At 41.0% G+C, this 26475-nt stretch overlaps 1 protein-coding gene across 1 annotated transcript in view; it reads right to left on the minus strand.

The window, feature by feature from the left end:
• The window catches only part of UST (uronyl-2-sulfotransferase), a 203694-nt gene that overhangs the window by 60297 nt on the left and 116922 nt on the right, over positions 1–26475 (minus strand). The window contains exons 7-8 of the mRNA XM_011965667.1: positions 3371–3468; positions 1153–1310 (exon numbers count right to left, since the gene is read on the minus strand). Of these exons, the coding sequence (XP_011821057.1) occupies positions 1153–1310; positions 3371–3468 (256 nt within the window). The remainder of the gene's footprint in view (positions 1–1152; positions 1311–3370; positions 3469–26475) is intronic.

Below are 26475 nucleotides of genomic sequence, written 5' to 3' on the forward strand. Positions count from 1 at the left end.
TCCCTCCCTCCCTTTCTTTCTCTCTCTTTCTCTTTCTCTCTCTTTCTTTCTTTTCTTTCTCTCTTTCTTTCCTTCTCTCTCCTTCTTTCCTTCTTTCCTTCCTTCCTTCTTTCCTTCCTCCCTCCCTCCCTCCCTCCCTCCCTCTCTCTCTCTCTCTTTCTTTCTTTCTTTTTTTTTGACAAAGTTTAGCTCTTGTCGCCCAGGCTGGAGCTCAATGGCACGATCTTGGCTCACTGCAAACTCCACCTCCCAGGTTCAAGTGATTCTCCTGCCTCAGCCTCCTGAGTAGCTGGAATTACAGGCACCCGCCACCACACCTGGCTAATTGTTATATTTTTAGTAGAGACAGGGTTTCTCCATGTTGGCCAGGCTGGTCTCGAATTCCTGACGTCAGGTGATCACCTATCTCGGCCTCCCAAAGTGCTGGGATTACAGGCATGAGACACCCCACTGGGCCTATCTGCTGCTTATCTCTACAGGGCAGAATGTCTTCTTCCATCTCAGGAAAACAAAACAGAACAATTAACAGATCACTGAATGTGTATTCAAGGCTTGTTGTCACAGCCTTTGCCACATTCTATTTCTTGCTGCTATTTGGGGACCACTCGGTTTGTTAGGATAAAATCATAACTGTATTTTCAATTTGCTGCTCTATATCCCACTGTCAGGATTTGATACACTGGAGTGCTTTTATCAAATGGAAGTTGGCCAGAGAGAATTCATCACAAGGATGGCTCTTTCGTACTCATGCATGTTTCCATCAATGGAGTCCAGGTGTGCACACACGGATTCATTTGTACACACCCCAACAACATGCTCAAGACAAGGCTGATAGAAAATGCTGCCAATTTCCGTTTCCAGCAACATGCTCAAGACAAGGCTGATAGAGAATGTTGCCAATTTCAGTTTCCACAGGGAGAAATGGAGCAATTAAGCCTTTGGAACATGGTGATTTTATGTCTGAACATGAAGCTCAAGATTTTGGCATCTGCATCTCCTGGTTCTAACTTTCCTTTGCAAGCCCTGGGAACTAACTGCCCTTTGTCATCAGAAGAGATCGTTTCACTCCTTTATTTCTTGAGGCCTTTTCAAGGTGAGTATCCCTGGACACAGACCTGTCATGGAGAAGAGGTTGCTTACAAATGAAGTTACCTGGGTCTTTGTAGATACTGAGCACGCCCTTGAAGTAATGAGGTAAAAATCTTTCCAGTAACAGCAGCACATCTTCCAACTCTTCAAGAATCCCCACGAGCAGGAAGTTTTCATTCACGTTCAGCTTTGCTCTCTCAAGGGCCCATTCACCAGGCTCCCTTTATGGATATAAAAATTTATTGAAAATCAGAGATTCATATTTGAAATTCAGCAACAAGATGCTGAAAGTTTACTCCCTCTACCTCCCACTTTCACTTGCATAAGTCTAACTCCTGTTTCCCTCAAGGACCAGCCCAGATGTAGCCCCATCCAGAGCATTCTCAGTCCTTCCAGCTGGTGTCCTGCCCTGCTCATCGTTCCTTCTCTGTCACTTTCATCCGTGCTTCACGCCAAGCCCAGGGCCTTGAATTCAGAGGCCCTGCTTAAGTATTGTGGACTAATGAAAGCAGGCACAGGCAGTCAGATCCTAACAACTACTAATCAAGGGGTGAGTACAACGGCTTTTATAGGAGGACCAAAGTGAACCAATTAAATGAATTTAGAAGTTTTGAAATACAAAACTGACTGACATAGTATTTATGTAGAATTCAAAAGAGGTGTCAGGTCATGTCTGTTAATCATCTTATTCTTTGGAAGAGTTAAAGATAAATCTTTGGATTTTTGTTTTGTTTTATTTTGTTTGTTTAGATTGCAGAAGGAAAACAGCCTAATCTGATTTGTAGACCAGCTCTCTGAACTGACAGGCAAGTGAGAAAAGCCCAGGAGTGGGGTTCCAGGCCTGGCTGTCATTTATCATTTGGGGGAATTGGGCAAGCCAGGGTTCTCTTTTGAAAAATGATAATAATAACCCTTACCTAGTTCAAAGCATTGTTGTAAAGACTGTGCAAGGTGATATGATAAAAGAGTTATAAAAATCATTGTGTGTGTGTCAAGGTATGGTGTTATGAGTCACCTCTCCAAGATTAGAAAATTGAAAAATCTGAAAAATACTACACGATTTAAAAAATACTTTAGGGAGTTCAAATCATGTTGCCTGTTATAAAGATATTCACTGTGATGAGCAAGTGAGTCATCCAGCCCCAGATCTTCCCAATACCTGAAGTACTAAATGTTAATCAGGAGGTATTTGTTATTGAGGCAAGGGTCGGGGCAGGGGAGAGGCCACCTGGACTCAGGGGGCTTATGGTGAAGTCAAAAACTAACACTCCTGGTTCTGTAATTTGGACCATAAGCAAACTCTTTTGTTATGGCAAATGAAACAAGACAGGAATAACAACAATATGCCTAATAACAAAGCAGAAATCATAGCATAAGCAAAAAAGTACAACGAATGCGTTGCCAATGTAGAAGTGGCAGTTCTTATCTGGCCTTTTCAGAAACACAAGGACCATCTAGTTAATGTTTCCTTTGGGGAATAATGTCACTTCTGGTAGCACATTGATTTTCTACCAAGCAAAGATAATGCTTCATTGTTGCTGCCATTTCTTCTCCAGGCTACCACATTTGTCTAGCACAGTAGATTTCAACTACAGCTACACCAGAAGCATCTGGGGAGGCAGCTACACATGAGACTATGATTGGTGGGGGTTCTTAACAAGTATGCAAGGGTGCTGATGCAGGACCTGGGCAGATCACACCCTGGGGGTCCTGACTATCTGAGTAAGTCACTTTCTAAAGAAGGTCTTGCCTTCAAGTAAAGTTGACAGGTGATCACTATAAAACACTTTCTCCTCTGCCTTCTAAGTGTATCCACCATGGGATTGTGGGTGTGGGCTTCCAATGTCTCAGACCCAATGACACATGCCACGAGGGCAGTTGTTGGTTAAGTCAGTCACTGTAGAGGAGCAGGCTGGGTGTTTGTTCCTGGTCTTCACGATCACATTTTATGTGACATTTTGTCATTTTATCCAAAGAGAAAGACAAACAACATGGGTTGAGTAGTGACAAGTATGTTTTACGTATAAACAAGGGTTTGGTTCCAGTTACAAAGCTTTATATGGTGGTCTTCTGAGGCCTCTGCAGACGCTGATTTTTAAATTTCATTATTTATAGGACATTTGGAGTCTCACACATTATTTTGAAAGATTAACAGTAAACAGGAACTGAATTCCAGAAGGTTGAGAGACTAGGGATACCAAAGATTCCCACCAAGTGCCAGGCTGGTGGGGTTCTTTCCCTTGTGCACACGTGCATGCCACGAGCCTGCTGTAGCCCTTACCTGCATCTGGGATGCTGTCCACAAAAGTACGGAATGATGTAAAATAATCTGGGGTTGGAACACTCGGGATAGTTTTCAAGAATACACTCATTGATATCCTAGAAGAGAAAACACAGCAGTCAGATGTCTTGTAGTCTCTGCAAGGCTCTATCAAATGCCGCACAGTTTAAGTAAAATTCGTGATTGAATTACACGGGCACACCTTGAGAAGATGAAGAGAATTCATAGATTTCAGAAGAAAACTTCTTTTTTGCCTCCCAGCATCCTGCTCCACTGGCCAGGCACACACAGGGCTGGGCCATTTTAGAGAGTGCACGCTTTGTTGAGTAAACTGCATCTCTGCATTTCCTGGTGGCTCCAAGTCTTATAAGCTTGGTCACAGGCCTTGGGAGAGCATTTGTACCCACTGTGCTTTATGGTGGCCCCAGCAGTTGCTAGCCAATTAGTAGGTATACAGTTGGCAATTAATAAATGTTTGTTGCATGAATTTAGTGTTTCTCTGTGTATCCATGCATCCAACAATTAAGTACCTACAACAGTCTCTTAAGGGATTGTAAATTTTCGAGGGGCTGTAAAATCACTTCTAACATTATATTAACTTAAAAAGTAGCAGGTCGTTTATATGCAAACACCTTCTCACTTTCAAAGGCAACAGTTGTGATTTCCAGGTTTTCCATTTCTCTTATATGAAGTTGGACATGGTCTTTCTGAGGGCATTACAAGAGCTTGAAATGGCTTGGTGGGGATAAGGAGAAGGGCTCAAAACCAACTTTTATCAAGGTAGATTACATCAGACATTCTAAATAAGGCATGCTTGGTTCTCAGGTATTTCTAAGGAGAAAAGATAACTCAATCTACAAATAAACCAAACAGCTGTAGGATGTTTTTCCAGAGACAATATTGGCAAAGCAGATTAAGAGTGGACACAATTCCCAAACACGGTTGATGAAATTTATGAGTCGGTAGAAGCTACTGTATCTGATATACCGGTGTAGGTGTAGGTGTGTAGGTGTGGGTGTTTAGCTAGTAACAGTTTTTTAGTTCAAGTTGGGAATGAGAGAAATATAATTTACACTTTTTCTTAAAAACAATAATCCCCTCATACTTCTTCAGTTTACATACCAATTAAGTAAATTACACAATTACAACAACAAATTCAATGGAAATAAACAGAATCTGCAAAAAACACAATTGAGAGTACTCAAGCACTTGAGTTTACCATGAGAAGTGGAGGTGCAGGTTCCAGAGAGGAACATATGAGAAGCGAATGGGGAAGCGCATCAGTCCGTCCAGCCACGTGGTGAAGGTGATTAAGAGCATCTCATTGTGTATGAAAACTCATTAAAATGCGAGACACTAGACCTGAAATACCTTTCTAAGAAGAGTTTGACACTGAAAGATGTATGTGTATGTGTATATATACATATACATATATTCACAGCTGCTATGAATTTATTAATTACAACAAAATATGGTAGAACTTACGTGTTCATGGATGGGGGATTGGTTTTAAGAGAAATTATGGTACATTCACACACTGAAATACCAGACACCTGAAAAGAATGAGGAGGATCTGTGTGTGCTATCCTGAAAAGTCCTGGATAAATTTTCAAGTGAATAAAAGTAGACTACAGGATAATACGAACATGTAGGACAATATAAAAATCAACATGTTTACATAAACACAAAAGGATCTGGAAGGAGACACAGCACACAATTGAAAGCAGTTATTTCTGGTGGTTGGCATAAAGGAAGATGAGAATACCATCAATTTTTCCTTTATTCCTTTTTTGAAGTGTTAGCTTTTATTACAATGAATGCATCTTACATTTATCGTGAGAAAACTATACAGAGATTTACACACTGTAAAACAAACTAAAGCTTGTGTGGGCGGGTGCCTGAGCATTGCCTTGAGGATGCTCTGAGCCCCCTGCCCTCCTCACATTTGAGGGTGTCCTCTGGTAGTTGGCCTCCCCCTGGAGCCTGAGCCTTTAGTCCGAGGGACCCAGTAACCCTGGTGGCCTCTCTCTGCAGCAGTGGCAACAGGGAGGGGGCCAGGAGCTGGGTGAGAAGCAGAGCCTAGGGTGATTCTGACCAGAGCAGAGTTCATCTGCTGAGGTTGAGATTTCACAAAGAAGGACAGAGTAAAGCGATGGGGGACATCCAAAGAACTGTCACATATGCAGTCAGCCCCCAGAGTCCTGCAGTAACAGGAGGAGCAGGGCACCAGAGACTGCCAGAGCCTCCTACAGAGGCTCTCATGGCACCTGCTGCTTCTCCAGAGCTGCCCTTGAGCTAGTACTTGTGCGCTTATTTGTTTAGGTGTAGGTCCCTCAACACAGACTGTTCACTGCATCTCCAGTGCTCAGCACCCTGCCTGGACAAAGCAGGAGTGCAATAGATACTGAATGAGTGAGTGAATAAATGGCAGAAGGAGAGAGACAAGACACACAGCTCCAGAGCAAGAAAGGAAGCAGACACCTCTTCCATTTGCTGAGCCTGCCAGGGTTTTGTCCTCAGCAACCCCAGGCTCGCAGGAGTAGACAGAGGGCATCAGCTGGTTGGTGAGGGGAAGGCGGAGGAGGCACCGGGACCTAAGAAGGCCACTTCCCTATTGGAATCCACAAATAACCTCACAAGGTCAATTTATGGGAAGACATAAATTCCTAGTTTTAAAACTGCAGCTAACAATTCTTTTCTTAGACCAAGGCACATACTGGGGGATTTCAAAGAGTTCCATTTGAGCCCATTAGGTTGATGAATGGCGTTCATCACAACCCATCTATGGCGATGCTATAGGAGGATATAAATAAAGATGACTGGACCGGAAGATCCAGAGGAAGCAGAAATGAGCTGAGAAGCCCCAGGCATCGAGCTGCCAACTGCTTGGCCACAACCACAGTAAGTAGGGATGCTGCTGTTTGGCAGCTTGAGGACCAGGGACTTGCAGGAAACTGCTCCTGGCACCTCCTACTCAGTCCACTCTTAGCAGAACCAAGACCTTTAGTGAGCAACATTTGAGCCTCCTGGGAAACGAAATGAGACCAATGAGCTGCACTTCCACTGGGCTGTTCTGACGGATGCCTTTCAGTCTTCTGGGACCATTTGGTTGCCCTGGTGTTCATGATTTATCTTTGGTTCAAGATTTACTATCCTGCATTGTTTTATAATCACCTTTTAATACCAAAGTTCTCTCAGCACATACATTTTCTAAATGATTATGCAACTTTATTTTTTCCTTCCATGTAGTGCTTCTAGGGTAAGATTGTTTTTTAAAAAAAAAAAGAAAAAAATATTTAATATGGATTTCAAACTTTTCTCTAAGATTGTCACCACACTGATGACTTTGGCCAAGCCAGCTTGCTTGCCAGCACTTGATCTGTGACTTGCTCCTCTGGTTCCTGAGTCTTGGCACACACCATGGGCACCCCTGTAGTGCCCTTCCCTGCCAAGCCTAGCCCTTTGGGTCTTAACGTAAGACCCCACGCAACTCAAGATTTTGCATTATTAGGGAAATGAGATCGTCTCTCTGAGTAAGCATTCCAGATAACTATGAGAATCTTTTTCATTGCCAACACTGTACAAAAATTAATCCATTTGTGTTGCAATGTATTCTAAACTGTACTATTTTAAAAACCATATGCTTTCCTCCCTCTAGATTTTTTTTTGGGTTCGTCTTCTTCCATTCTGATCTTACAGCAAAATCATCTTTTATCCACTTGCTCCTGTAATGTTTCCACCAGATGGATCGTGATGGGTGACCCTCATCTTCTGAGTCCAAAGGGCTGGCTGGTCTCAGAGCAAACCCCAGTCATTGCCTCCAGTTCCAGGGAGTCCTTCCTGAGGCCTCTCTCACCCTCACTCCCACAGCCCCTCTTCACCCCCACAGGATGATGACAGTAGCTTCCCAGCCAGCAGCTCTTCCTTCCACCTCTCCTCTCTGAGTGCAGCCTCCAGAGTTGCCCCAGTCTGCACGTCCTTGCTCTCCTTGGAGGACTCTTATTGACAATGGAACAGGGATAAAAATCAGGGCACCTGATACACACTGTGAGTTCCCTGGCCAGACTCCCAGGGCATTCGAAACGCAGGGCCAGGAATGTGCATTTGAAAGAACCTCTGGCGACTCTGAGAGGATGGTCACTCTTCATGAGCTGTCTATGTATTAGGTAATTCATTCCATGCCTTTGCTCTTCCTCTCCCTTGCCACCTCCCTCCTCACCTAGTCTCAATAGCAGGCTCAGGGTTCTGGCGGGGAGAGTTAACATACTCCAGTCCAGCTGGGCTAGTGCTCACTTGGGTCCAGGAAAAGGGGACAGATGTGACCATGGGCTTCCTTCCATGCTGGCCATTCACTGCCAGCCACATCTGGCAGATAGGGTCCCTGGGACAGGGCTCAGGTGCCACATCGCATACTCTCTTCACTGTTGGCTGGAACCCAAATGTCTCCAGGAGTGGGGTCTGTCTGGGACCTCATCCATCAGCTGGGACCCGGCACTCTAACCTAGTTCTAGTCCTCAGGCTAGATCTGCTCCCAACATTCCCTGCCAGTGGCCAGGATTCTTTTAGAAGTGGACAGACTTCCTCATGGTGCCCATGAAAGGAGTTCCAAGCTGGCCCGAGTGCTCCTGGCATCCTGAAATAACCTTCCCACCCACCTTGCAGGGGCTCCTCTGTGCATCAACACTTGCTTCACCCACATGAGGGCTCGCTCTAGAGATCAGACTGAGCTGGAGGCCTGGACACCTCCTACTCCCTCCCTGTCAGCGAATTTTCACAGCCCTGACTCCTTCTCCTCACTCTGCACTGCCAGGTCCACAGGCCTCTCGTCTGCTTCTGCCCGAGACATAAAACTGCTCATTTATTTCTCTGTAGCTCAAGAACCAGACAACTGCTTCCTTTCTTGGATTTCTAGTTTTAATTTTAGAAAGGGTGGAAGGAAGAAAATCCCAGGTGGAGTTAATTTTATCACAAAAGGTGAACTTAGAGACGATTCATATTTTACTTATCCTTATATAAGACAGCACCTTCTCTGAAAGCCACTGAACTGAAAAAAGACTTACTGGTGTTTTTACACAGCTCCATGCTTGAAACGTGGATCAGTTTTGTTCATATGGCCCATGGCTTTCAAAAACAGGATTTCTGGCTGCTTTCAATAGCAGAATCCTTAAGAGGCCATATGCAAAGTTCCTTGAAAAGGAGATTTGGGTGCTGGTCTCAGCTCCATGATTAATTAGCTGGATGTCCTCAGCTAAATCATGCCATCTCTGAGCCTCAGTTTCTTGAGCTACATAATCTCAGTCGATGAAACTGCAGATGGATGTACCTGGTACCAATCGTTTTTGTTTGTTTGTTTGTTTGTTTGAGACAGAGTTTTCACTCTTGTTGCCCAGGTTGGAGTGCAATGGCACGATTTTGGCTCACTGCAACCTCTGCCTCCTGGGTTCAAGGGATTTTTCTGCCTCAGCCTCCTGAGTACCTGGGATTACAGGCAGCCGCCACCATGCCCAGCTAATTTTTTGTATTTTTAGTAGAGACAAACTTGAACTCCTGATCTCAGGTGATCCACCTGCCTTAACCTCCCAAAGTGCTGGGATTACAGGCATGAGCACTGCGCCTGACAATAACCAACTTTTAAGAATAGTTTTATAATCTCAAGATCTAGAAAAAGTGCTAATTTCTCAGATTCCAAAACTTATGAGTTAATACAAGGCTTTTACTCTGCATTTATCATTTAAACTTTTCACATTTCATGAACGGCAGAGAGAGAAAACCACAAAGGCTGGTATCAGACAAACCTCAGTTCAAACCTTGGCTGTACCTCTTTTGAGTTGTGGAGTCTTTGGCAAACGTTCTCTTTTCAAAAGCTCAACTTCTTCATCTGTAAAATGAGGACAATAATACTTGCCTCATAGACACTTTACTAAGATTAGAAATCATTTATATCCGTTATTTTACCTGCCACTCACCTGTTAAGATTATGCCATCTTTATTATACCTTCAGCATTTCAATTCCTTTTTCCTTAATCTTATATTCAAAAACACCATTCTTGGTGATTCTGATAGTTTTTTTTTAAATAGTGACTCTGGCTAACTCACAGTGGAAACAGAGGGGAAGAAAAATATGGAAACATGTAATATGCTATCTATGTTAAATTAAAACAACAACACAATTTGATGGAAACACAAACGGTATTATGCAAAACACACCACCGTGGAACTCTGGACTTCTTATAGCTCATATTACTCTGCACATGACACAATGTAATACCATGACATAAAAAGCTCTTTTCCAATGTGGATTTAAAATTGATTTTGGAGCCAGTCTTCACAGGCTAAAAATATGGATATTATGGAAAAGGATGGTTTCTTATGCTGGCTGTGTTAGAAGTGGGACGGAGAAAAATGGCTGAGTGTCATTCACCACTGAGGTAGTACCCAAATCCTTGACCCATATGTGGCCCATGGTAATCAGAGTACAAGTTTAATGGGCTAAATGGAATGGATGTAGTCTAAGCTAACTTTTATTGCCTCACACACTCTTCCTTGTAAGCCTTTTTCAACCTTGTAAAAAATTTTGAGCCAGAACCAGAGGAGTCAAACAAGACTTTTCAGTGAGGCTTAATGGATTTGAAAGTGGCAGACGGCAGATGACCATCATTCTCCCGTTCCATGCTCATGTCTAGTGTGAATCACTGATGACACACTGTAGTTGAGATGGGAAGTGTCCTTCAGAATTCTTCTCAATACAGCCATCCAGGAAGCACCAGCATCAGCCAGAGAAGCATGTTGCTCTCCCTGTTGTAAGTACAGCTTGCAATGTTGGATGTTTAATATCTGTGGCATCTACCGTAGTGGCTTTGTGGTCCTTTACACCACTTCTGAGTTTATGGCTATGTGTCTGATGGCAGGATGGCAGATAAAGAACTTCTGGGTAAGTGGGACATCATGCTACATTTACTTTAATTATTTCATTTTTTTTTCATATGAGTTAAGTAAATCCTTAATAAACAAATTGGCTTTAAAATTATTGGGAAAATAAACATGGAAATGCCTTTTTGCTTGTTTGTTTTTTGAGACGAAGTCTCGCTCTGTCACCCAGGCCAGAGTGCAGAGGCACGATCTCAGCTTGCTGTAACCTCTGCCTCCCAGGTTCAAGCAATTCTCCTGCCTCAGCCTCCTGAGTAGCTGGAACTACAGGCATGTGCCACCCACACCCAGCTAATGTTTGTATTTTTAGTAGAGACAGCGTTTTGCCATGTTAGCCAGGCTGGTCTCGAACCCCTGACCTCAGGGGATCCACCCTCCTTGGCCTCCCCCAAAAATAGAAATGTCTTTGGAATTGTCAGCATACATTCTTTGGGGGGGTATCTATCTCCTCAAACGTTTATTCTTTGTGTTACAAACAATCCAATTATATACTTTTAATTATTTTAAAACAGACAATTAAATTATTTTGACTATAGTCACACTGTTGTGCTAGCAAATACTAGGTCTTACTAATTCTGTCCAACTATGTTTTTGTACCCCTTAACCCTCCCCACTTCTCCCCCACCACCAACCGCATTACCCTTTCCAGTCTCTGGTAACCAGTCTTCTACTGTCTATCTCCATGAGTTCAATTATCTTAATTTTTAGCTCCCACAAATAAATGAGAACATGCAAAATTTGTCTTTCTGTACCTAACTTATTTCATTTAACATAATGACCTCCAGTTCCATCCGACATGACCTCCATGTCGTTGCAAATGACAGGATCTCATTCATTTTTATGGCGGCATATCTACATTTATTTTAGCGAATATCCTTACTTACTGGGGGCACTAGTCCAATGAAGCTCTTAAATTCTGAAACTGAAACACTTATGGACACAAGAGACCAAACATTTTTTTGAAATCATTCATTTGGATTCCAAGAGTGTGAGTTTCCAATTTCTACTGCATTGAACTAAAGACAAAGAAATAGTCACAGTTTTTATTTTTTATCTTTATTTTTTGGTTGAGACAGAGTCTTGCTCTGTCTCCCAGGCTGCAGTGCAGTGGCGCGATCTCGGCTCACTGCAACCTGCACCTCCCAGGTTAAGCGATTCTCCTGCCTCAGCCTCCTGAGTAGTTGGGATTACAGGCACGTGCCACCACACCCAGCTAATTTTTGTATTTTTAGTAGAGACAGGTTTTCAACATGTTGGTCAGGCTGGTCTTGAACTCCTGACCTCATGATCTGCCCGCCTCAGCCTCCCAAAGTGCTGGGACTACAGGTGTGAGCCACTGCACCTGGCCAAAATAGTCAGTTTTATGCTGAAATGTTCCGTTATAAGATGAAGACCAATCTAGTATACAGCTCAGTTTTCATTAGGTTTTTGGTAGGCTCTTTTCAATGAACTACAGCAAAGTTTACAAGCATTTGAGATGCCTGTGGGTAGGATCCGGTGGAAGCTGCAGTGCCTCTCCCCAAGAAATAGCCCTGCACTTCTTCTGGTTAACACAGTGTCACTAAAACAAGAAACCACAGTCTTTGAGGTTCAAGGGGTTTTGATGCTTTTCAGAGATATGGAGCCCACAACTACGATGGTTTCATAGAGAGTCTGGAAAACACGTGGTGCCTAACCAGATAAAAATAACACCTCCCGATGGAGTCAAACTGGCTAATAGACAAACTGGTGGCTTCTATTTCTATAACAAACTATTTATCACACTTCTATCTAAAAGATCAAAAATACAACCAATTCAGTCATAGAGATTAGGGGAATTGTAGTACATGTCATTGTAAATAATTGCAGTCATTTAAAATGTTTACAAAGAATATGTAACTATAGGAAAAATGCTTATCTGAGAAAGTCAGGATAAAATTATATATATAATATGACTACAACCCCATTTTTTTTTTTAAAAAACCTGTATTTTAAAGCTAGATGGGAATAAAGTAAATTTAAAAAAAATTTAAAAGCGTCTGAGATGGCAGAATTAAGGATTTTCCCCTTTTTCTTTTTTGGTCTTAAAATCTTATTTGATGTATATGTGCTATTGAAAAAAATTAAAAAAATGTTTGTCAAAGTAATATGTACATGTCAAAAAAAAAAAGGTTATAATGAAAGCAACTATCTCTTGTTCTATACTGCTCTGCCTCTCAGTTGTGTCCCTCAGAGGTTAAGAATCCCATTTAACTGGATTCTATGTCTGACTATTGCTTGTTTTACTCTCTTGTTTTTCTGCAGTAATTCCTCAAGTAACTTTTTGCTTTGCTGTTTCCAGCTTACAAGGAATTTGTTGCTAATAATGTTCTCAATAACTTGCAGGTGATGTGTGTGTGTGTGTGTGTTTTAACATCAGAGAAGATTGTGTTCTCTTTAACATTTCTCTCTCTAATCCTATTTTCTGAAATCTCATTATGGTAGACCTAGCATTGTGCTGAACACTTAGCAGGCCCTTTTAATCTGGGGCTTAAGATATTGGTTTTTTTGTGTGTGTGTATGTGTTTAAATAATTTTCTCTCCTTCGTTTTCTGCATTCTTTAATTCTAGTTTTCTAATTGGTTTTTGAAGCTTGAATGATCTTTTATAATTGTTACTCTTTCATCTTTTCTTACTCTGTCTTTTTGCTTTTCTTCTAAGAGATTTTTTGATCTTCCATGTCCTTCCTCTGAATTTTTGATCATGACAATCATATTCTAATGTCTAAACATTCTTTCTTGATGCATGTTGATTTCCTTTTATAACATCCTGCTCTATCTATGGATGTAACATTTTCTCTAATGCCTCTGAGGAAACTAAGTAAAGCTCCCTCTTGCAGCTTTATTCTTTTTCCTGAAATTTGTCTCCCTTAGGATTATTGTTTCCATTTGCTTATTTTAGCTCCCGTCTTTTAAGGTGCAGTCCTTCTTCAAATAGCTATGGATGTTTTCTTGTCCATTCGTATTTAATGATGAGTCAGGAAAAACTGATGGAGAACTGTGCTGACATTGGCAGAGTTTATCAAACAGTGGGCTGCACCACCCTGCTGGTGATTATTTAATGGCCAGGTTGGGAGGTCTTTTCTCTGGAGACATTCTAATACCTTGAGAATGAATCAGTTTTTCACCCAGTAGACAGCTGCTGGGTGCTGGGCTTTCCTAGGTAGGGTAGGGATGAAATAAAGGGCTCCTCTTCCATATAGATATCTCCAGTCCATCCTTCTGCTGTCAGTCTCTTGCTTTATCCATCATCCTGGGCATTTCCAAATAAGACTGGAGTCTTATTCAGCTGCATTTTCTCCTCCAAATGCACTCTAGACTGTGGCTTCCCGGCCCAACTTTATCAGTTACCAACATTGTATGCCTTCTCCCAGATTTAAGGGTTTCAACCTTGTTTTTCTCCTCACTGTTGTGTATCTGACCCCTTAAAATGTCCTTATTATCATCTTAAGGGGTACTGGGAGAGAACTAAGTGCTGCCCACTTGCCTTCTTACACTGAAAATTGTTCATCAAGGGCAAGTTCCACCCACCTCAAGCACATACACCATGAATCATGTACAGATGGAGAAACTGAAATAAAATCAATGCAAAGGAAAACTTAATGGCAAAATCTAAGACCTTAGAAATACTGATTGCAAATCCCTATAACTTCAAAATGGAATCTTATCTTTTGACTCAAACATTAATGCAACATTTTAACATGTTAAAATGTCTATAAATATTAAAAATGCCTTATTTTTTGCAACATAATTCCTGCCTCTGTGGGAGATTTCAATTTTTCTCCCTCAAGGCTATGGCAAATCGGCAGAAAAATCTCTCACTAAATAAGTTAGTTCATGGACTGCACAGCAAGGCACCATAACCAGCAATCACCAGTTGGTGACCTACCAGCTGTTAAGTAAGGTAATTTCCTTACCCTAACCTTACTGCAGCAACTGTTTATCTCTTAAAGAAGCCAGGAGGCAAATTTAAATAGAAATTTGTGAGTATGAGCAACATGGGAAGAAACAGACAAGATAAATAGATCTGGGCTCTCACTGCACCTTAGAAAGAAAAATGAAATACAAAAATGTAAGACAGCAGGAGGAAGCAACTGGCCTCTTGGATTTTCAGGCTCCTCTGCTCCTTAGGGGTGGGACAGATTGGCATCTCTTTCTTACAGCCAAAAACAAAAAACCTTGTCTTAAATGTTTGCCTGGAGGCCGGGCATGGTGGTTCACGCCTGTAATCCCAGCACTTTGGGAGGCTGAGGTGGGCAGATCTCCTCAGGCCAGGAGTTCGAGACCAGCCTGGTCAACATGGTGAAACCCCGTCTCTACTAAAAATACCAAAAAAAATTGGTCAGGTGTGGTGGCACACACCTGTAATCCCAGCTACTCAGGAAGCTGAGGCAGGAGAATCACTTGAACCTGGTAGGCGGAGGTTGCAGTGAGCCAAGACCACACCACTGCACTCCAGCCTGGGCAACACAGTGAATCTCCATTGCAAAAAAAAAAAAAAAAGTTTGCCTGGAATGACATCTTGATCACTTTTTGGAATGCATGAAGTTAGCCATGATTTTGTGATAGAAGTCCAGTTAAGAGAAGTCATTCATTCATTCTCTCTACTGGAACTTGAAGTTCTTAAAATCATTCAGAAAAACCTGTAAACTACAGACAGAAGATAATAAATAAGCATAACCTGCTAAGACAGATAAGATGTTGACTCTGTGGTTATGGAAAGGGAAAAATGCAAAGTGGAAAACCAGTTCAATATTTATGGCATAGAAATCAAAACCACAATGATATACCATCTCACACCAGTCAGAATGGCGATTATTAAAAAGTCAAAAAACAACAGTTGCTGGTGAGGCTGTGGAGAAATAGAAATACTTTTACACTGTTGTTGGGAATGTAAATTAGTTCAACCATTGTGGAAGACAGTGTGGCGATTCCTCAAAGATCTAGAACCAGAAATACCATTTGACCCAGCAATCCCATTACTGGGTATATACTCAAAGGAAGATAAATCATTCTACTATAAACATATATGCATACAAATGTTCACTGCAGCATTATTCATAATAGCAAATACATAGAATCAGCCCAAATGCCCATCAATGATAGACTGGATAAAGAAAATACGGTATACATACGCCATGGAACACTATACAGCCATAAAAAAGGAACAAGATCATGTCCTTTGCAGGGACATGGATAAAGCTGGAAGCCACTATCCTAACAGCAAACTAACAAACTAACATAGGAACAGAAAACCAAATACTCCATGTTCTCACTTATAAGTGGGAGCTGAACAATGAGAACACATGGACATAGGCAGGGGAACAACACATACTGGGGAGTGTCAGTGGGGTTGGGAAGGGAGAGCATTAAGATAAATAGCTAATGCATGTTGGGCTTAATACCTAGGTGATGGGTTGATGGGTGCAGCAAACCACCATGGCACACATTTACCTACGTAACAGAAGTGCATGTCCTGCACATGTATTCTGGAACTTACAATTTATAACATATTATGGCATAGTTTGAGTGTAAGAAATGCCCACTGTGAGTGGACTGCAGGTGGTAGTCCTGTCCAGTTGTTTTCAGTTGGTTACAAGGATCTCTTTGGCCACAGTGGGAACCCTCCTTGAGGCAACCCTCTTCAGCCACCCTCAGGTCTGCACTGCTCCCTCTTCCAATCTGACGCTGTCCTGGGGGTGATTGTGTTAGCATGACCCTTGTCATTACCGCCTTTCCCCAGTCTCTTCAGGGCCTTTCATCCCTCAGTCATCTGGGGCTCTCTGTGGCGTCTCTGATTCCCATCCATCAAACATGGCTCTCAACTAGGTGTCTGGTGGAAATGATTTCATAAATTAATGCTCACTGAAGAATAAATAAATAAGTTATCAAGCTCAATGTGCTTCCAAGAAATACTTGCATTTTAGTGGAAATCAGTCCTTTAATCCAAAGAAATGAGGTCTAATGGTGGTGGAGAGAGGGAGGAAGAGAAGAAGGAAGGAGCTAACCGTTATTGAGTATCAATCGTTTTATTCAGTAAAAGTTTGTGGAAGGAATGAAAAGTACACTGGAGGCTTTACTAATTCTATCTCATTAAATGAGCAAAGTTCGGGCCCACTGTCAATTTGGTGAGAGGCAGAGAGACACTGCTCAGGTTGTGTGCCCTTTGTCTTCTCAGAAGGCTCCCAGAGGTCACCTTGAACTTCCTGTCAGATCCTGAATTCTTCTCCAGCTTCTGGAGTCTTCTTTCCTCTACAGCCAGGGCTGCTCAACCCTCTCCAATCCCATGGCTAATCCTGGACCCAGAAAAGAGGGATGTAAGGAGCTCCAGTAAAAGGAAACGTCAACGTACACAGAGGGTCTGTTGGGGAGGTGCTGGATAGGTAGGGCTCCAAGACCTCCTGCCAGATGAGCTCTGCTTTGCCTGGGTTTACATGTTTCGTTCTCTGTAAGGCTTCGTTTGATATAAAGGTTCTAGATCTGAGAATCATTGCTTTAGGCCAGCATGCTGAGGCTCAAGACATCTGATCACCAGCCTGGGCAACAAAAAGTTGTCTCTACAAAAAAGTTTTAAAAAAAATCAGCTGGAGGTATAGTGGTTCATGCCTGTAGTCCCAGCTACTCAGGAGGTTGACATGGGAGGATCACTTGACCCTGGAGGTCGAGGCTGCAGTGAGCTGTGATTGCACCACTGCACTCCAGCCTGGGCAACAGAGTGACACCCTGTCTCTCTCACACACACAAAAGGCACGTGATCAGCTAGCATGACCCTATTCCTGTGCCCTAGTTCTGCCCATTGTACTTCTTCCTTGTTTCTGAGTTTTGGGCCCACCTGGTTCTCCATTTCTTAACTGAAGCTATGTTTTGCTGCCTGTATCTGAGCCTCTGTCTTAGTAGCTTGCTCAGTACTCCTGGTTCAGAACACAGAGTGGCAGTGGTCTGATCTGCTTTCACTAGGTACTTCCTCCAACGGAATAGCCTTGCTGGTGAATATCCAGCCAGTCACCAGGCCCGGTTGTTAGCATGAGCTTTTATGTTACCTACTTCTGGATTTGGGGCCTTTTCCTGGGGCACCATGGGTCCTTCATCATGTCATAGAATGCCCACTGCCACTCTGTGTTCTGCCTGCCTCAGTGTGGACATCCGGCTCTTACACTGCTCCCCACTTCACTATATAAGCAGGGCCAGGAAGTCTGATCTCAAGGACTGGGTCATGACTGCTGGCTCCCAAGATTAAAGAGCACCTTGTGGAAAAAACAAGAATGTGAGAAAACCTTTCTCCTCTTCCTCTCCCTTCTGTAGTCCAGCTGTTGACAATTCTATTCCTCTGCCCACTTTACCTTCAAAGAAAAGAGGGAGCTACCACATCCACGTTAACAAGGGGAAGAGTAGGTTTTTTGTATGTACGATAGCATTAAATACTATGTCCTATTAAATACTATATTCAATACTGTAATATACTATATTATATGTAATACTATATTAAATACTATATTCAATAGCATTAAATACTATGATCTATTTTCTAAGTGCCAAAAATATTTTTTAAAAAACATAGCATCATTTATCAGAAAGAAATGTAAGTTGCTGTAATTCGGTCTACAGTGTCATTATCAGGCATTTCCTGCAGAGCGTGTCAATTCCTTGATTATTTTAGTTGTCATTATCTATTCGGAATGAATAGAGGCCCTTTGAGTCTATTAAACGCTGGGGACACCAGCCTGGCCTTCAGGAAGGCACACAGGTGGGGTGCTGGGCTGGCTTCCCTAATTCCTCTCTGAACCTTCTAAAAGCCACATTCGCAGATTCAATGCTCTTCCAGTTTCTGGGGCAGGAAGAGCTGCCAAATACACAGAATTTTGCCAGGTTATATGGTCATTTTATTAGGCGAATAAAAGTCTACAGATTTTAGTGCAAAACCACTGGGCCCAACCTAGTTTTGTACAAACATTTTCAAAGGTAAAAGTGGAATACATTATCAGTCACTAGTGCTCACCATTATAGTGTTTTTGGCTAACAATCATTTTCCTTCTGTCTATGATGTCTGAAACCTTAGCACAAAGAATGCCTTTCAGCAGAGGTTAGCCCCACTGGGAATTACCTATAAAACCACTAGGTGCCCTAAATTTTTTACCAAATTGGACATCAAAATGACCATAAAATATTTTGGCAAAAATTTTGGGGCATAAATTTTACATAATCATAAATTATAAGGACTGAATCCAGTGGTTAGTTGAATACTGAGGAAAAAGGGGTGGGAGAGCTATTATTGTCTTTAATGCCAGTGATTAGAAATGAAACACAAGGTAAACTTCACACTTGGGATTCTAACTTTAAGTTTTCAACCATACTATTGCAATACAGTTTAAAGGCCTTCTATAAAGGCATAGTTCCATAGGCCACAGTTCTATCATGCCATGATATGGCCTACTGTAAATTTATTTCAGAGGTTCTTAATTTAGGGTAGTTTAAAATGGTTTGCTTATTGTGTTTAAACAATTCAAGCTGGAATCTCCAACCAATGAATGCCAAGATTCTTTAATTACATTATGAATTAAGGCATCTACTGTACATAAGACATCACAGTAAGCACTCTGGCTTTAAGTGGCCAATGAATAATTGGGTTGATTTTCCTTTATAATAGGTAACTATGCTAATACTTATATGGAATATCTTCTTGGTAGTTCTGTTTATTTTTATGATTTTTAAAAAATTAATGCCTTTGCCTTATATTAAAATGTGTCAAATGGCCAGGTGCAGTGGCTCACGCCTGTAATCCCAGCACTCTGGGAGGCTGAGGCAGGTGGATTACCTGAGGTCAGGAGTTCGAGACCAGCCTGACTAATATGGTGAAACCCCATCTCTACTAAAAATACAAAAATTAGCCGGGCGTGGTGGTGGGCACCTGTAGTCCCAGCTATTCGGGAGGCTGAGAGGAGAATTGCTTGAACCCAGGAGGCGGAGGTTGCAGTGAGCCTAGATCATGCCACTGCACTCCAGCCTGGGTGACAGAGTGAGACGCCATCTCAGAATATAAATAAATAAAAAGTAAAAATTAAAATGTGTCATATTATTTTTTCTACACTAAATTTATTTAGTTTTTAACTGGTAACTCTCCCCAATTTCATTATTTTCAGCCTCTACTTTTAGCAAATGAACCTCTCTAGTTTTAATAAATTAATTTAATCATTTGCTTTTAGTGAGATTAAAATACTTAGATTTATTTCTGCATCTTACATTGTGTTTTTTAAAATTTGCTATTCTTTTTTTCCTGTATCTTTTTTCTTTTCATGTCTTCTGTTGGTTTAATAGAGTTTTTAATAATATCCCTTCCCTGTCCTCTACTGCTTTAGAATCTAAGGATTACATTTTACCCTTACATTTTTTTTAACATTCTAAGATTTTTTTTTTTTTTCCAAACACATGGATGACTCTTACAACTTAAGAAAATAAAAATAACAAAGGAGCTTAAGATACTTTCATTACTGAAAGAGTCTGAGGAAGGGCACAGAATTTTAAAAATTAATTTGTAGATAGATGGTGAGAAAGATGAGTGAACGGAAAAGTCATTAAATTTTTTTTAACATTCAAACTTGACTAAATTTTTTCTAATAAAGTGTGAAGTAATTTGGTTTTCTTATATTCCTGCAAATCTGAGATGAATTTTAGCAGCTTTATCCGTTAAACACCACTCACCTCTTCTTTTTAAAGTTGGCTAATTGTAATCTTTTTTAAACATACAACTTTTAACACTTAATATTCAACTCATTTACCAATATGTTTTACTCAACAGCTCTGTTCACTATTGCTTTTTATGCCCTTGTACCTTAATTTCCCCCATAATTCATATTTTAGTAATGCTTTTAATGAAGTCAGTAAGTAGGAAACTCTTTCTGCGTCTGAAAAAGGTCAGTCCAGTGATTGTTTAGTTGGGTATAAAATTCCAGGTTCACAATTTTTTTATCTCAACACTTTGAAGATATTACTGTACTGTCATCTGATATCCATTGTTGCTGGCAAGAAGTCTGCTATGAGCCTAATTATGATTCTTTCATTGGTCATCTGCTTTGTTTCCTTTTCCTTGATATATTCAGTTTCACTCTAAAATACTTCTGTGAATATTTAAGTTTGTTTATTCTGTTCGGTACTCCCAGTATACTTTTAGTATGAAGAATCACCTCTCCAGGCTGGGCACGGTGGCTCACGCCTGTAATCCCAGCACTTTGGGAGGTCGAGGTGGGCGGATCCAAGGTCAGGAGATTGAGATCATCCAGGCGGGTGGATCCGAGGTCAGGAGATTGAGATCATCCTGGCTAACACAGTGAAACCCTGTTCCTACTAAAAATACAAAAAAAATTTAGCCGGGCATGGTAGCGGGTGCCTGTAGTCCCAGCTACTCAGGAGGCTGAGGCAGGAGAATGGCATGAACCCAGGACGTGGAGCTTGCAGTGAGCTGAAATCAGGCCACTGCCCTCTAGCCTGGGCAACAGAGTGAGACTGCGTCTCAAAAATAAAATGAAATAAAATAAAAAAAATAAATAAAGAATCATATCTCCAATTTTAGAATATTTTGTCTTTTAATTGCTTCAAATATTTCTTCCCTAACATTTTTCCATTCTCTTTTATTCTGGATCTCCTATTAGATGCCTATTGAAACTTTACAATATTTTTTCCATATCTCTTAACTGCTCGCTCTATCTATGTATCTATGTATCTATGTATCTATGTATCTATCTATCTATCTATCTATCTATCTATCTATCTATCTATCTATCTATCTCTTTCTGTATTGCATTCTTGGTGAATTTCTCTTGACTATTTTCTAAATTCATTAATGTTCTCTTTAACTTTAGTTTAGAGTTTATCCATTTCTTAAACTTTTACTTCAATAACCATATTTTTCATTTTACTTAATTATTTTAAAGATATCCTCATGTCCTTGTTTCATGTCTCTCTTACAATTTTCTGCTCTTTTTAAATGGAAGCTATTCATTCTTTTGTCTTTTCAAACATCCTAGGCACATTTATTTTAAAGACTTTGTCAGGTTGTTCCTTAAAGCCATCTGGAGTGTATTCATTTTCCAATACTAGATTTTGCTGCCTGCCTTTCTTGGTATTGGATTTTTTTCCCCGTGTTCCTTAGAATGTATGGTCTGTAGGCTCATTTTGGGTGGGAGATTCATAATCTGCCTCTGTCTCCTTCCTCTCTCTGCTGCCTCTCTCCTCTCTCTGTCTCCATTTCTTCCTTCTTCTCACCCTCTGTCTTACTCTAGTGGTTGTGTGGCTACTATCATCTGGACTCCTGCGTCCTCAGTCCAGAATCAGGTCTTAGTTTCACTTCCCATCTTATGAGAGCAAGGAGAATATTACACATTTGGTTACAAAGGAGCAAATAGTTTGGTTCACTTCTTACTTGTGAGTTTGTGGTTTTGTTTTTCCATCTCTCTACATCTCTAGCCTCTTATAAAGGCATAGTTCCAGGCAGAAGATGAGCAGTTGCTACGTTTAACTTCCTTTACTTGAAAGTGAGGGGAAGTGTGGCTTCTCACCCCAGGCCTTGGTTTAAAGCACTGAGCCTGGTCTGGCCCTCATGTTAGCCAGGGAACTTCTAATCTCCTTTACCTTGTCCTATTCCTGGCTGCCACTACTGGATTCTGGATCAGAGCCCAGCTGGCCTGTGGATTCGTCATTGCTCACCACTCAGGAATTCCTCCATGCATGAGGATGTTCTTATTTTATAATAAAGCTGGTAAATCCTTTGGATTTCCTCTTTTTATATTCTATCAATCATTACAATATATTTGGGATCAAGAGAGTGTGAACTCACTATAGCATCTTGATTGGGAGCCCTGTATGGGCTATTCATGCTTCTTTCCTACAGTGAGGTCTATCAGAGGAAATGCTGAGTGCAGAGGCATGGATAAACTGGGGTGTAAGGAGTGAAACTTGCTAAATCCGAGGAAAGAAGTTGGGTAAGATGGCAAGTCTGTGCCAAAGCAAGGTCACATGTTTAACGAAACGTAATCATTTTTGCTCTGTATGTCAGAGAGCAAAGGGCAATGCACAGTTTAAGTCAGACATCAAACAGCCATATTCTGAAGGTTCTTCTTACAGACCCTGTGAGACACCTGTTACATTATAGCAGTGACTTTGTCTTAATGGTGTTGCTTTGAGACTATTATTAGTGTTGCATATTGCCAAAAGTTCCAGTATTTGAAGTATGCCATGAATATAAAAAGTTATAATCTTTGTTCTACATATTCTGTATTAGAAGTATATTCTAACCTAGAAGATTTGCCTCACTGTATTATGGTACCCACCCAGTGCCAGATAGGTGTTTTATTATAGTTTCTAAAAGTGGTATTCAAAGATAATGAAATTTTTATTTGAATTATGCTATGTCTAGCAAATCACCATGGGAGTCTGGGTGTCTAATAAAAGGTTTCAGATGATACTACTGCTTTTCAATAAACAACATCATAAAAATTTCATCAGTGAAGTCAAGTCCAGAATACAAGTACCATTAAATTTTGAACAAAAAGTACTTAAGTGATCTATAGATAAAGATATATCATGGTTGATACTTTTTCTTACTAGATATCTGTGTGACTGAAATGACATTAAATGACCTATAAACTACTCTCTGCTGGAAAAGGTGCATTCCAGATGTGGGCTCCACTTAGAGGAATAATGACTTTGGGATTTTGCATCTTGGTCGTCTGTGATTCTCATCTCTGCAGCCCAGAAGGAGCCACGTGGCTGGATCTCTGCCGCTGGCTGACTACTGTGAGTGCTATAAGTGATGCCTTGGTTAACCAGGCATGCACCAGCCACCTGGGCTGCAGTGCTGTGCTGCTTGCTGCATTCAGACCAGCACACACATGGCAGCGGCCTTAGCCTATAAGGGGTTGCACTGATTATATTCTGAAGCATACAGTCAATGGGGCTATCTGTCCTTCTAATATTGACCCATCTTGAGATGCTGATGAAACTCTTAAAATAAGCAGGAGGTCAGGTTTACAGAGGGGCCCGCATCCCTACCCACTACTTAGTCACATAGAAAATGGAGAGATCACCATTTTGAGTTTTCTCTAGGAGGGGCAGTGTGATATTGTATGAATGCACTGCCAGTGCACTCCATAGGGACTACAATTTTGCTGTTCTCAAGCTTAAAGTAATCATGGAAATATATTTTAACTTTTTTGTGCTCTGCTTGTAATACCAGAAGGAAAAGGTGTCTATAAAACTTAGGCCAGAGATCAGAAGGGATACTGCAGACTTTGGTGAAAAGTTGAATGATGAGGTGGAGAGAAAAGAACCATTCACCTCAAATCTGTTCATTTCACCTGTTATAAGAAGCCCACAGCATAGTCCACGTCTCCACAGTTTAGCACTTCCTGGAGGCAGTACTGAACAGAAAACTCAAGCTCAAACATCTTCTCAACCAACATGAAGCTTTGTGACTGTAAGAACGGCAGGAATTCCTGGGAAACCAAGAATGTTCTTTAAGGGATTTATACCATAAAAGTTATTTATGGCCCCTTTGGGCCACACAAATTTTGAAAAGCCACAGCAACTGTCTCAGTCTCAGAATTTTAATGATTTTGCCTTCTTAGCTCAAGAGGTTCAGAATTTTGTTTGCTTTCACATCCAATAGTCTAATAGTTTTGGCTTAACAACCCAAAACAAACCACAAGAGTCACACTTTCAACCTCTGGTTATCCAGGGTATAAACAGCATGTTTGTGGATTTTTTAGGCCGGCCCACAGCTTCTCCTTTCTGTGGCTCCATAATCCCAACCCAGAAGGTCATTAAGGACTCATAATAAGTTTAATAAAGAGATATTGAAACTAAATAAAATAATTTTAAATTAACAAGGAATTTCAGTTTCTCAAGATGCTAGTATCATGAGTGATTAAGAATTGTCTGTAAATGGAGCTTCACTGGACTATTCTCTTTTATGAATATATAAAATTTTCCATAATGTTATAAAAAGCAAACAAAAAAATCCCAGAAAAAATAAATGACTGTTAGTATGGTGTGTTCCCCAGTGTGTGTTCTCATCTTCAGAGAATATGAACCGGGGTTTATGTTGGTTCACTAGATGCATATATCCTAAAACATAGCTGCATATAATAAGAATATTAGGGAACATTCTGTAAGGAAGCTCAATTTTTTTCCTGCCTTCATTTTCCCTTTTTCTAATTCATTTTTTTCATTCATTCACTCATTCATTTTCCACCTTTCTCACTCTACTTTAAAGCTTCTTGGACTGTTTTTTCAGTGGGTCAGCTTCTTTATGAATCCTCAGACCTTTATAATTTTCCATCCTAAGTTTGTTTAGAGATCTCATTTCTGACCCTTTCATTGTCCCTGCTTCTTGGATTCTTTCTCTTCTAAAATAAAACATGACTACATGGAATCCAAGGAAAAAAAAATACAAAATCAAGCCCCTTTATTATGCTGGTATCTGAGATTTCTCTCATAGCTTCCTTGTAGAATGTTCTCTATTTTTTTTATATGCAGGTACATCTTAGGATATATACATTTAGTGAACCAACATAAACCCCAGTTCATATCCTCTGAAGATGAAAATAGACACGGGGACTCCAAAAGCAGGGAGGGAGGGAGCAAAGGCTGCAAAACTTCCTGTTGGGTACTATGTTCAATATCTGGTGCGAAGATCAACAGAAGCTCAAACGGCATCATCATGCAACACACCCTTGCAACAAACCTCCACGTATACAACCTGAATCTAAAATAAAAATTCTAATTAAAAACATAAAAAACAAAGGCTGTGTCATAATAGCTTTTTTTTTCTCTTATTACTCTTTTCTTTCTCTTATTCATATTCCCTCCCCTTTTTAGATTAACTACCCATGAATCAGATCAAGGCTCTATAAACACACAAAAAATTCAAGTCACTAGAATAACTTCATCACACATAAATATGAAATGAAGAAGTACTAAAACAGAATTTCCCAGATCTATCTTTCCTCAAGTTGAGAACCAAAGCCAAAGAAAAGCAAATATACACTCAAGTTAAAATATGTTAATTACTCTGATGATGAAGAGATCAATTCCACTGAGTAAATGTAGAACTATATTTATTATTTAGACACACAAGGGAAAGAATCTGTAGGAGGAAAAGCAGAGTCTTCCTGGTGAAAAACTGATTAAATAGGGTAGGCGTGGTGGCTTGTGCCTGTAATCCCAGCACTTTGAGAAGTTGGGGCAGGCAGATCACCTGAGGTCAGGAGTTCAAGACCAGCTTGGCCAACATGGCAAAACCCCAACTCTACTAAAAATACAAAAATTAGCTGGGAATGGTGGCAGGTGCCTGTAGTCCCAACTACTTGGGAGGTTGAGGCAGGAGAGTCTCTTGAACCTGGGAGGTGGAGGCTGCAGTGAGCCAAGATCATGCCACTGCACTCCAGCCTTGGTGACAGAGTGAGATCCTGTCTCAGAAACAACAACAAACCTGATTAAACATATAATATTTAGGAGGGGGTCTTTCTCTTCCTCTGTCTTATCGTGAACAGTTTTCAAAGCCAGAGAGTGGAAGAACCAATTCTCTTTGCTGACTGAGATAAACACTTTCAACGCTCAAGGTATAACACTCAATGAATGTAACATCTTTCAAAGCTGCTCTTCCTGGGTTCCCAACATCTGCTGGGCACTGTGTTGTATGTAGTCCGTCCCCACTCTGCCCCCTCCTCCTGCTGAATACACACTCCAGAGCTGGGACAGCAAATACCAATGCCCACAGGTGCCTGCCAGGTCATGTGAATGCATGAATAGGGCCCTGTACCTGCAGACACTGAGGGATGGAGAAACGCAGGGCAAGCCAGGAACACACATGTCCTGTCTACAGGGGGCAGATGCTGTTCAGCTCCAGCCAGTCTCTGTCACACAAAATTTGTCCCAGCGTTGCCCAGTATTCTAACCTCTCAAGAGAAGTTAGAAATTTGGATTTGGATCTTTGTGTGAGATCTCTTAATTCTTAAATGTTGGTACTCAAACAAAAACAAAACCTGTACATGAAACAAAACACATCAGCAAGTCACATGTGACCCACAGGTAACTGGTTTATGCCCCATTGTCTTTAGTCATAGCCACTTCAAAATAAGATTTTATAATCTGCTGTACTATGTTTCTGAC

Source organism: Mandrillus leucophaeus, unplaced genomic scaffold, assembly GCF_000951045.1.
Source record: "Mandrillus leucophaeus isolate KB7577 unplaced genomic scaffold, Mleu.le_1.0 Scaffold731, whole genome shotgun sequence".
NCBI lineage: Eukaryota > Metazoa > Chordata > Mammalia > Primates > Cercopithecidae > Mandrillus > Mandrillus leucophaeus.